Source organism: Sander lucioperca, chromosome 4 (genome assembly GCF_008315115.2).
Source record: "Sander lucioperca isolate FBNREF2018 chromosome 4, SLUC_FBN_1.2, whole genome shotgun sequence".
NCBI lineage: Eukaryota > Metazoa > Chordata > Actinopteri > Perciformes > Percidae > Sander > Sander lucioperca.
In genome coordinates this window covers 24,396,096-24,408,980 of record NC_050176.1, presented here as the reverse complement: position 1 = coordinate 24,408,980, position 12,885 = coordinate 24,396,096, and the positions used below count along the sequence as shown (strand labels likewise).

Sequence of the window (12,885 nt, the reverse complement as noted above, 5' to 3'; positions counted from 1 at the left end):
CTATGTGTAGATATGGCTGCTGAAAACTATCTGCAATCTGAAGATCAGTTTCTGTGCTCCATCTGTCTGGATGTGTTCACTGATCCTGTCACCATTCCATGTGGACACAACTTCTGCAAGAACTGCATCACTGAACACTGGAATACTAATGACCAGTACCTGTGTCCAATGTGTGAAGAGGCTTTTACCACAAGACCTGATTTGAGGGTCAACACATTGTTCTCTGAGATGCTTGCTCAGTTCAGACAGTCAGCTCAACAGAAAGCCAGCAGCAGCAGCAGCTCAGAGCAACAAGTGTCCAAACCAGGAGAAGTTCCCTGTGACGTCTGCACTGGAACCAAACTGAAGGCCCTGAAGTCCTGCCTGGTGTGTCTGGTCTCCTACTGCGAGACTCACCTGGAGCCTCATCTGACAGCGTCCGGCCTGAAAAGACATCAGCTGATCGACCCTGTGGAGAACCTGGAAGGCAGGATGTGTACGAAGCACGATAAACCTCTGGAGCTGTTCTGCAAGACCGACCAGACATGTGTCTGCATGCTCTGCACTGTTTTAGACCACAAGATGCATGATGTTGTTCCACTGAAGGAAGAATATGAAGGAAAGAAGGTTGAGCTGGGGAAGACAGGGGCTGAAATTCAGCAGATGATCCAGAAGAGACGACTGAAGATTCAGGAGGTCAAACACTCAGTCGACCTCAGTGAGGAAGATGCAGACAGAGAGATAGCAGAAGGTGTTCAGGTCTTCACTTCTCTGAAGGAGTCTGTTGAGAGAGGCCTGAATGAGCTCATCAACACGATCAAAGAGAAGCAGAAAACAAGAGAAACACAGGCCGAAGCTTTCATCAAAGAGCTGGAACAGGAAATCTCTGAGCTGATGAAGAGAAGCACTGAGGTGGAGCAGGTGTTACGCACTGAAGACCACCTCCATCTTCTCCAGAGTGTCCAGTCCCTAAACATCCAACAACCTCCACCCACCAAGGACTGGATAAAGGTCAGCGTCCATCAATCATATGAGGGGACTGTAGTGAAAGCTGTGACTCAGCTGGAGGAGACACTCAGTCAAGAGATGAAGAAGCTGCTTGAAGCCGAGCTGAAGAGGGTCCAGCAGTATGCAGTGGATGTGACTCTTGATCCTGATACAGCACATCCTAATCTCATCCTGTCTGATGATGGGAAACAAGTATATCGTGGTGGTGGAAAAAAGAATCTTCCAGACAACCCAGAGAGATTTTCCCTTAATCGCTTTGTTTTAGGAAGGCAGAGTTTCTCTTCAGGCAGATTTTACTTTGAGGTTCAAGTTAAAGGAAAGACTAAATGGGATTTAGGAGTGGCCAGAGAGTCGATCGCCAGGAAGGCAAGCATCCCACTGAATCCACAATATGGTAACTGGACTATATGGTTGAGAAATGGATGTGAGTACAAAGCTCTTGATGCCCCTCCAGTCCGTCTATCTCTGAAGTCTCGGCCTCAGAAGGTGGGGGTGTTTGTGAATTATGAGGCGGGTCTGGTCTCCTTTTTTGACGTAGATGCTGCAGATCTTATCTACTCCTTTACTGGCTGCTCCTTCACTGAGAAACTCTTCCCATTTTTCAGTCCCTGTAAAAAAGAGGGTGGTGAAAACAGTGCACCTCTGATCATCTCTCCTGTCAATTACATTGAGTAGGCTAATCACTGAAACACCAAATATGTCTGTCTGTCATGTCTATATGTATGCAAAAGATACTGCAAAAATATCTTGATTTATTTGTATTTGATGTAGTCACAGAAAATAAATTGCCAGCCCGGTCTCACGGCAGTTCATGTAAATGTCACGTTATTTTTAATCTATTGATGGCTGTCTCTCGGCGTGTGAGGCGTCCTTTTCCCGTAGGGTATTTCATGCTGGCCACCATGTAAAAAAACGAGAAAAACATCCCCGTGAACACGTATCAATAGATTAAAAATAACGTGACATTTACACGAACTGCCGTGAGACTGGTTTCAAATTGAACTGAATATTTCATTGTGTCATTAAGCTTGTATTATTTAAGAGTAAGGCTTCTTACATCCTATAGTGTCTACAGAACACGGTATGTGTTGTTGTTATATAAAAAAGTTAGTTATTTGGTTAATTACTGGTCACTTTGGCTGTGTTTTTGTGTTTTGTGAGTACTTATAAGAAGGCATATGAGTCAAATCTGTAAATATCCATCCATCCATCCATCCATCCATCTTCGTCTGCTTATCCGGTATCGGGTTGCGGGGGCAGCAGCTCCAGCAGGGGACCCCAAACTTCTCTTTCCTGAGCCACATTAACCAGCTCCGACTGGGGGATCCCGAGGCGTTCCCATTCCAGGTTGGAGATATAATCCCTCCACCTAGTCCTGGGTCTTCCCCGAGGCCTCCTCCCAGCTGGACGTGCCTGGAACACCTCCCTAGGGAGGCGCCCAGGGGGCATCATTACGAGATGCCCGAACCACCTCTACTGGCTCCTTTCGACGTGAAGGAGCAGCGGCTCTACTCACGGATGACTGAGCTTCTCACCCTATCTCTAAGGGAGACACCAGCCACCCTCCTGAGGAAACCCATTTCGGCCACTTGTACCCTGGATCTTGTTCTTTCGGTCATGACCCAGCCTTCATGACCATAGGTGAGGGTAGGAACGAAAACTGACCGGTAGATCGAGAGCTTTGCCTTCTGGCTCAGCTCTCTTTGCGTCACAACGGTGCGATAAATTGAATGTAATACCGCACCCGCTGCGCCGATTCTCCGACCAATCTCCCGCTCCATTGTCCCCTCACTCGCGAACAAGACCCCAAGGTACTTGAACTCCTTCACTTGGGGTAAGGACTCATTTCCTACCTGGAGAAGGCACTCCATCGGTTTCCTGCTGAGAACCATGGCCTCCGATTTAGAGGTGCTGATCCTCATCCCAGCCGCTTCACACTCGGCTGCGAACCGATCCAGTGAGTGCTGAAGGTCACAGGCCGATGATGCCATCAGGACCACATCATCCGCAAAAAGCAGCGATGAGATCCCCAGCTCACCAAACTGCAACCCCTCTCCACCCCGACTACGCCTCGATATCCTGTCCATAAATACTACAAACAGGATTGGTGACAAAGCGCAGCCCTGGCGGAGGCCAACCCTCACCTGAAACGAGTCCGACTTACTGCCGAGAACCCGGACACAGCTCTCGCTTTGGTCGTACAGAGATTGGATGGCCCTGAGAAGGGACCCCCTCACCCCATACTCCCGCAGCACCTCCCACAGTATCTCCCGGGGGACCCGGTCATACGCCTTCTCCAGATCCACAAAGCACATGTAGACCGGTTGGGCATACTGCCAGGCTCCCTCCAGGATCCTTGCGAGAGTAAAGATCTGGTCCGTTGTTCCACGACCAGGACGGAATCCACATTGTTCCTCTTCAACCTGAGGTTCGACTATCGACCGAACCCTCCTTTCCAGCACCTTGGAGTAGACTTTACCGGGGAGGCTGAGAAGTGTGATACCCCTGTAATTGACACACACCCTCTGGTCCCCCTTTTTGAAAAGGGGAACCACCACCCCGGTCTGCCACTCCTTAGGCACCGTCCCCGACTTCCACGCAATGTTGAAGAGGCGTGTCAACCAAGACAACCCGATCAACGGTCCGTCTGCGGCTGCAGGCCGTGGAGCTCACCGCCAGTGTTTTAGTTTGACTGTTAAAAAGTGTTTAGATAATTAAAAGGTATTTATTTAGAAGCGGGCTGGCTGCTAGTTAGCTAACGCTAGCATGCTATTCCACCAAGTTTCCATGCTACATAAATAAGCCGGACAGAGTTGTCCCTCATCTGGCGATAGAAACCCTGCTTTTCCCGTTCTGTTAGCTCAGAGCTCCACAGCCTAAGTCCACAGGTACAAATTAGTTTTGCACCAAATGTATCGTCAAGAGTGTTGTGAAAGTCGAGGTGCGCAGATTCACCACTTTGTGATGCGAGAGAGCACATATGTGAAGTTGCAGTGACAGATTCGAGAGGTTGTAATCACTGAGTTGTGGTTGTGATGGAAAATGAACCAGAGTAAAAAAAAAAGTATACGAGTAAATGTTGCATTATAAGTTTGCAGCTGTCATTGTGTTCATGTAAATATCAATCTACACATTTGTGAATATTTTTTCTGTAACTTCACATTCAGAATACAGGTGTGTGAACATTTTCTACAAGTGCAAATTTCAACTTACAAGTTCAGATTTTTTTTACAAGCTCTCATGTTTTTTTTCTTTGTATGACTTCAAATTCAGATCACATGTGTGTGAATATTTTTGCAAATTTGCAAGTGCAAATTAAATTTTTACAAGTGCAAATTTTAACATACAAGTTCAGATTTTTTGTTCTGCAAGTTCTCACATTGTATTCTACAAGCTCTCCCTTTTTGCACCATATTTACCTTCATATTCCCGGCTTGTTTACGGTTAGAAGATGGCTGTGTCTCATGTTACGTTGATTTTTGTACACGCTGTGACTCTACAAATCACAACATGTAAATAGGAACATGGTGGCGTTATTTTGTCACTTATTGGGAGGAGTAGGATTGCTGGAACCATTCTCCTGCATGTACTGTGATGGGCTGCTGCCTCTGGAGCCATCAGACAGCCTTACAGAACGCACGGAGATGAGAAGGGTATGTATGGACTTGACAGTGAATAAGCTAAATTCCCAATAAGTCGGCGTGTTCCTTTAAGGCATCGTGCAAGCAGATCGTCCCGACTGTAGCGTGGACTGGGTCGAGGTTCCAGGTAACTTTCCACTTCCTCCATATCTGCAGCAAGGTACTTTTTGGAGCGTGCCAAGGGCGGCCCTCCAAGGGTGACAATCCCCACTAGAGTCAATATAATCCACGGGAAATTCATCTTCCAATTTACATACGGCCAAACCAGACGAACAACATTTAGACAAGCAACAATCAACTCGATCACACTGATTAACACATGATACAAACTTAAAACTTAAAACACCTCAGCTGTCATGTAGATATGGTCTCCAAAGTTTACCCACTGTAAGCACTGTCAAATATGGTAATAAGCTATTTTCACCTATTTAACAATTCGGTTTTTAAAATCTGATGACACCAGTGTGTTCCCCATCCCAAAAAAACCCAGGGTGCATCCAACATTCTACACTGCCAGCGTCTTATGAGAAATATACCAATATATTTTAAAACTACAACTCTCATAAGAGACGCGCCCCAGAACCTGTTACAAAGCCAGTATACTTGTAGTTCTTCCGGGGTGGGCGGCTGGACTTGTTCGACTCCTGTTTTTCTGCTGTCTGCTGTGAATGGGCTTCATTCCATTCCAGATTGCCACCGCCCGGCGGTCGACCGAGCAAACAATACATGAGACAAATACATTAAACTATATTTTATTATTATTATCTTAATTGTTTAAATCTTCAAATACAACGTTAGACTGCAATGACCAGTTGTGCTCACGCAAAGTTAAAATTTCGGACAAATACTCTGGGGCCAGGCCATTTTATGCCTTGAAAACAAACAGTAAGATCTTAAAATTGATTCTAAAACGCACAAGGAGCCAATGTAGGGTGTACAGAACAGGAGTGATATGTGCGCATCTAGATGTATTTGTTAAAAAGCGAGCAGCAGCATTTTGAACAAGTTGAAGTCGTGAGATGGAGGCCAACATAGAGAGCATTACAATAATCCAACCTTGAACTAATAAAGGCATGAATAGCCTTTTCTAGATTGTGCCTGCTCAGGAAAGGCTTAACTTTAGCCAGGAGACGAAGCTGAAAAAAGCTCATTCTAACAACATTGCTGATCTGTTTGTCAAATTTCATGCTGCAATCAAAAGTAATGCCCAAATTTTTGACAGCTGCCCTAGTGTATGATGCCAGAGCCCCCAGGTTCAAAGGAGGACCATTTTGTGTGCCTGAGGTACTGAAAATAATACACTCAGTTTTATCTTCGTTCAAATTAAGAAAGTTGTGTGACAGCCACAACTTAATATCATTAATACAACTAAGCAGGGAGTTTAGTACGACACTGTCATTTGCTTTCATAGGCAAATACATTTGCAAATCATCTGCATAACAATGAAATGACAGGTTGTGCTTGCCTATAATAGCCCCTAAAGGCAACATATATAAAGAAAACAGAATGGGGCCAAGAATGGAACCCTGGGGTACCCCACAAGAGAGAGGAGCAGCTGACGACAAGAGGTCACCAATCATGACATATTTGACTCCTTTATTATTTCAATTGTTAAAAGCCCTTCTAGGGACAGGTGTTGCGAATTAGCCATGGCTATAAACACTGTGATACAGGCATCGGATTGTTCTTTATGTAATAATCTATGTTTTTTGTATCTGTCCCTATTCAAATAAACAACAAATAAATGACGGAAAATCTCCTATTTGCCAAATAGGAGCTAAACCATTTAAGTGCCGAGCCTCGGATGCCTACACAGTGATCAAGGCGAGAGAGGAGGACTGCATGGTCCACTGTGTCAAAAGCCGCTGTGAGGTCTACACTGTGTTCCAAATTACTATGCAAATGATATTTTTCACTGATTTTCCTAAATAGTCGATGCAAATGACAGTCAGTATAATTTTCAAGTCACCAACCGTCAGGGTATAAGTCGAATTTGATTGAACAAACCACCCAATGAAAACAGTATTTTTTAAAAAATAGTTAAAAATAAAAAACTCAAAACGCACTGTTCCAAATTATTATGCACAACAGAGTTTCAAAGCATTTTATAGGTTGTAAAGAACTGAAAATGGTCATTTGCTGAATTTGCAGCATTAGGAGGTCATATTTACCGAAATCAAAAGCTATTTCAATCAAACACATCTTAACAGGGCAAGTTACATGTTAACATAGGACCCCTTCTTTGATATCACCTTCACAATTCTTCCATTGAACTTCTGAGTTTATGGAGAGTTTCTGCTTGAATTTCTTTGCAGGATGTCAGAATAGCCTCCCAGAGCTGCTGTTTTGATGTTAACTGCCTCCCACCCTCATAGATCTTTTGCTTGAGGATGCTCCAAAGGTTCTCAATAGCGTTGAGGTCAGGGGAGGATGGGGTCACACCATGAGTTTCTCTCCTTACAAGCAGAAACAGTGGGCCCAGAAATACATGAAGACTAATTTTCAAACAGACTTGTTTACTGATGAGTGCCGTGCAACCCTGGATGGTCCAGATGGATGGAGTAGTGGATGGCCACCATGTCCCAATAAGGCTGCGACGTCAGCTTCGAGGTGGCGGAGTCATGTTTTGGTCCGGAATCATGGGGAGAGAGCTGGTAGGCCCCTTTAGGGTCCCTGAAGGTGTGAAAATTACCTTGGCAAAGTATGTAGAGTTTCTGACTGACCACTTTCTTCCATGGTACAAAAAGAAGAACCGTGCCTTCTGTAGCAAAATCATCTTCATGCATGACAATGCACCATCTCATGCTGCAAAGAATACCTATGTGTCATAGGCTGCTATTGGCATAAAAGGAGAGAAACTCATGGTGTGGCCCCCATCCTCCCCTGACCTCAACCCTATTGGGAACCTTTGGAGCATCCTCAAGCAAAGGATCTATGAGGGTGGGAGGCAGTTAACATCAAAACAGCAGCTCTGGGAGGCTATTCTGACATCCTGCAAAGAAATTCAAGAAGGGGTCCTATGTTAACATGTAACTTGCCCTGTTAAATGTGTTTGATTGAAATTGCGTTTTATTTCAGTAAATATGACCTCCTAATGCTGCAAATTCAGCAAATGACCATTTTCCAGTTCTTTACAACCTATAAAATGCTTTGAAACTTTGTGCATAATAATTTGGAACAGTACATTTTGAGTTTTTTCTTTTTAAATATTTTAAAAATAATACTGGGTGGTTTGTTCAATGAAATTCGACTTATACCCTAACTGTTGGTGACTTGAAAATTATACTGACTGTCATTTGCATCGACTATTTAGGAAAATCAGTGAAAAATATCATTTGCATAATAATTTGGAGCACAGTGTAATAGCAGTAGGATTCCCAGCATCTACAGACAAGGCAATATCATTATGTACTTTCAAAAGTGCAGACTCAGTGCTGTGACGTGATCTAAAACCAGATTAATAACCAGATTAATTAATAATAAACAAAGCAATCCAACTTCCCTGGTAATAAGACCGAAATAATAACATTAAAATAAATACATATAAACCATGATAAGATCTCGTGAATAAATGTTGATTAAAACAGCGGTTATTGGGCTAAAAATACCAAAACTGCCACAGATTTCGAGTTAACGGGCCATTTTTTTCTTTCGGCTATGTCCGACGGTGAGGGATTAACATGAATGTCTTACGGACCCCCACGTCGAAAAACAACGCAAAAGGTACACTTCTTTCATTGTAACTTGACGCCAGCATGCGTCAGACATTTGACGAGTAGGGAGTGAGACTGTGTTGCCCAAATTCAATTCCCAGGGACAACGGGAGGTCCTTAAGCTCGAGCCCTGGTCTCATGTCAACGAGCCACTTCAAAATGACATTTGGTCCAGCCCATAGAGCAGCAGCAGGAGCTCGAACTGACTAAACTACACATAAATCACATCAACACAGCTCCTGTGTTGGCCAATGACAACTTCTGCTCTGATACATTTGTGTTTCAGTTTTCTTTCAGTTTGACAAAACTTTCTGATTTTAGCAGGAAGCCACGATGACGGCAGTGGACCTTTTCAACATTTTGGAGGATTTAAAAGAAGAGGAATTTAAGAAATTCAAATGGTGTCTGCAGCAAGACATCCTGGAAGGCTACCAGAGCATCAAAGTGTCCAAGTTGGAGAATGTAGAAAGGCAGGACATGGTGGACGTGATGGTGAAAACCTATCAACTTCACGGAGCTCTGAAGGTGACCAAGAAGGTTTTAGAGAAGATCAACAGGAATGATCTGGTCCAGAGTCTGCTGGACACCAGCTCAGGACCAGAAGGTCAGTCACCCTTTTTCATTTGTATTTTCAGGAAGAAATAGTGGGTGGACATGAGAAACACAATACTTGTAAGGGAACAGATTGTTATTTGTGACCTGCTGATACAACTTGTGCACTCGGCAGCAACACATTCTCCAGCTGTAAATGCCATGAACGATGCATCATTTAAAATTGTAAACAGATCAAAATTATTTTATAGATAAAAAAACATTAACATTTATTTCAGTGTAGTCTCTATTAGTCTCTACATTACTGTTTTTCTATTTTAAGCTCATGCTCTGTAAGTTGAGTTAGTGGTACCCAGGTCTCATTCAGGTCAGTGGCCAATAAAACCTCATAACCTTTACAGGTGGACAAGTACTTCAACTCTGCCACACAAGTTGTATTTCGGTCGAGGATGATCTTTATTGTTGAGAATAAAGTTGAACTTTCAGTGTTAGTGCCAGGCATAAAAAGAATAAATCAGAGATAGAAATTGTTGTTTTTTTGCATTTTGAGAATAAAGTCAAAATGTTGAAAAATAATTTGAATGAAATCCCATTTTGAGAATAGGGTTTAAATATCAAGAATAACGTTAAAATATGGAGAATAAAGTCTAAATGTCGAAGATGATGTTGAAAATTCTCAACATTTTGACTTAATTTTCAAATTGTTAAAACCAATCTGAAGATCTTCCTCCTCTGATGTTGTTCCCTTATGTCTGGTACTATGTGGAAAGTCGTCTTAACATTTAATAGCTAGACAGAGATCAACATTCTACAATACTGCAATAGATGTCTTACTAGGAAGAACTCCAGTTTCACATATCTACAATCCAGTTGTTACGAGTCATCATTTTAATTTCAGATATCATAAATGTCATTTTGAATATCTAAAGTACATTTTGACTACAAATGTAATTAAAGCTGCAAGCAGCATTGGATGGGCCCTCGCTCTTCTGCACGTTGGGGTAAATCTAACATTTTTCACCAGGCCTGATGCGTGTGTAAAGTTTGGTGAGTTTTTAAGTATGATAAGGTCCCCAAAAAAGCGATTCATTGCGCGGAAAAAAAATAATTCCTTCAGTTTCAATAGGGCCATCGCCGCTGTTGGCGCTCAGCCCTAATTAAAGCTGCAAACAGCGTTGGACGGGCCCTCGCACCTTCTTGCGCGTCGGGGTTACTGGCGGTGCGCTGTTTGAGATAGTGTATTGTGAAAGTTGTACCAAGTGTAGGGGGCAGGTATAACTGTCAACAATGAAAAAGGAACTCTGCTGATGTCAATGATACCTCACACATAGGTATGAAACGTGCATGGCCTGAGTACATGGGTGTGGTTAAATTATAGGGGGCGGCTTAGTATCACATGTAGACCACACATTATAAGTGTCATATAAATCGGATGATGTTTGTCATATAAGGCTGATTTCCTGTTAACCAGCGGGGGGCGATATGACCAAAAGGTAATATTGGCCTGTAGATGTCCTCAGTCCTGGACTCTTGTTGATCATGGGAAATTTCAAGCAGAATGGACAATGTACACTCTAGTTACAGCCACTTTCTCGTTCATCGCTAAACACTCCAAATGGCCATGCCACGCCCACACCGTTTGACGAAAAGTTTTGCTTTTAATAACTTTTCAACTTTAACAAAAACATTGGAAAAAGGGACAAAAATCTTTGAAAAAAAGTGACAAAAACTTCGGGAATAGCGCCCAAAGAAAAATAAGTTTTACATTTTTAATTTTGACCCATACAAACTAAAAGTTGCAATACCTCAAAAGATGATGTCATGAATCATTAGATTAGATTAGATTCAACTTTATTGTCATTGTGCAGAGCACAAGTACAAAGACAACGAAATGCAGTTTGCGTCCAACCAGAAGTGCAAAAGTATAGACAGGTGGTGCATAGGCAGGACAAGGAATATATTGCAGTGTTATAAGAGCAGAATAAATATGGCTATGTAAAATGAACAATGTATGAACACCATGTACAGATATGTGCAATGTAGTAGCAGTGACATTATACTAGCAGTAAGAATAATATAGATATAGATATATGCAGTGTATTAACAGAATACATAATAAGAAAAACAGAATAAATATGGATATAGTGAATGAACCATATAGACAGATACAGTATGTACAGTATGTACAGCTATGTGCGGTGTGGTAACATAAGAGTAGTAAGAATATGTGTATGTGCAGGATAAATAGTATGAAGAACAGTAGATATGGCTATGTATAGGTGTAATTACAGTATGTACATCTGTAAATAAATAAATAGAACAGTATGGGTGAGGTAGGGTAGTGCATATTGTCCGGGGTGGGGGTGGGGGGGTTTAAATTGTCACCGGGATGCAGAGCAAGAGTTCAGTAGGGTGACAGCCGCAGGAAAGAAGCTTCCTCTTAACCTGCTAGTACGGGTGCAGAGAGACCAGTGTAGAGAGAACCAGTGATGCTTTGGGCAGTTTTCACCACCCTCTGCAGTGCTTTCTGGTCATGGGCAGAGCAGTTGCCATACCAAACTGTGACACAGTTGGTGAGGATGGTCTCGATGGTGCAACGGTAGAAGTTCACCAGGATCTGAGGAGACAGGTGGTCCTTCTTGAGTCTCCTCAGAAAAAAGAGACGCCTGTGAGCCTTCTTGATCAGGGTAGAGGTGTTGACGGTCCAAGAGAGGTCCTCAGAGATGTGAACACCCAGAAACTTGAAGCTGGTGACACGCTCCACCTCAGTCCCGTTGATGAGGATGGGGGTGTGTGTGCCAGCTTTAGACTTCCTGAAGTCCACGATGAATGTCCATGATGGGGGTGAGTGCAACTGAAGTTGTTAAGGCTTGTTGCAGTGGAGTGTTTTGGCACAGGCACGATGGAGGTGGTTTTAAAGCACGCGGGGACAGCTGCCTGGGCTAGTGACAGATTAAATATGTCAATCCAAAATCTCAGTCAGCTGCACAGCACAGGTCCTAAGTACGCGTCTGGGGATACCATCAGGACCAGCAGCCTTGCGTGCATTAATCCTGCTCAGTGCCGCACACACGTCGGTGGTGGAGAGCATGAGGGGCTGGTGATCTGCAGAGACCACAGCCTTGATGGCCACCTCTTTGTTGTTCCTATCGAAGCGGCCAAAGAAGTGGTTCAGCTCATCAGGCAAGGAGGTGTCGGTGACAGGTGGGGAGTTGGTAGCTTTGTAGTCTGTGACGGCCAGGATGCCTTGCCACATGCCTCGGGGGTCAGAGTTGTTCTTGAAGTGATCCTCAATCCTTAGATTGTGGTTGTGCTTGGCTTTTTTGATGCCCCTATTCAGGTTAGCCCTGGATGAGTTATAGGCTTGAGCATCATCTGATCTGAACGCAATGTCACATGCCTTCAGCAGGAGTCTGACCTCACTGTTCATCCATGGCTTCTGATTTGGTAAAGTGGTAATCCGTTTGAGGGTGGTGACACTATTGATGTGAGAGTTGATACAGTCCAGAACGGAGGAGGCATATGAGTCAATGTCTGTGTGGGAGTCATGGGTTGCCTGAGTTGCGAGCACTCTCCAGTCGGTGTTACGAAAATGCTGCTGAAGTGCAGAGTCAGCTCCCCCTGGCCATACTTTGACCGACCTTACTGTTGGTTTCACACGTTTGATGAGTGCTAAGTACTTGGGCAGTAGAAACAATGAGAGGTGGTCTGAGTGTCCTAGATGGGGGAGGGGAGCAGCTTTGTATGCATCAGCAACATTAGTGAAAACTTTCGTTTCTGTGAAAATCATGATGTTGCAGTCCATAATCATTCTGTGTGTGGTGATCCGCAGCCGCAGTTCATCCATTTTGTTCACCAGCGAGCGAACATTGGCGAGGAAAAGGCTTGGAAGAGCGAGTTGATGTGGAGTTAGCTTTAGCCTAGCTCGAATTCCACCGCGAGACCCTCTGCGGCGATGTTTCCATGTCCGTCTGAAGAGCCCTCCAGTCGGT

At 43.7% G+C, this 12,885-nt stretch overlaps 2 protein-coding genes across 6 annotated transcripts in view; both read left to right on the top strand.

The window, feature by feature from the left end:
* Nucleotides 1–12,885, top strand: part of LOC116048446 (VPS10 domain-containing receptor SorCS3-like) — a 1,378,075-nt gene that overhangs the window by 282,565 nt on the left and 1,082,625 nt on the right. The window lies entirely within an intron of this gene.
* The window catches only part of LOC116058477 (E3 ubiquitin-protein ligase TRIM21-like), a 72,075-nt gene that overhangs the window by 56,662 nt on the left and 2,528 nt on the right, over nucleotides 1–12,885 (top strand). For 2 of the 5 annotated variants that reach the window (XM_036000492.1, XM_036000491.1), the window contains exon 2: nucleotides 11–1,761. In XM_036000492.1, coding sequence (XP_035856385.1) covers nucleotides 13–1,662 — 1,650 coding nt within the window. In that variant the 5' untranslated portion in view covers nucleotides 11–12 and the 3' untranslated portion in view covers nucleotides 1,663–1,761. Of the gene's footprint in view, nucleotides 1–10; nucleotides 1,762–12,885 lie in introns of those variants that run through there. The other 3 variants (XM_036000494.1, XM_036000493.1, XM_031311310.2) reach the window with 3 other exon arrangements.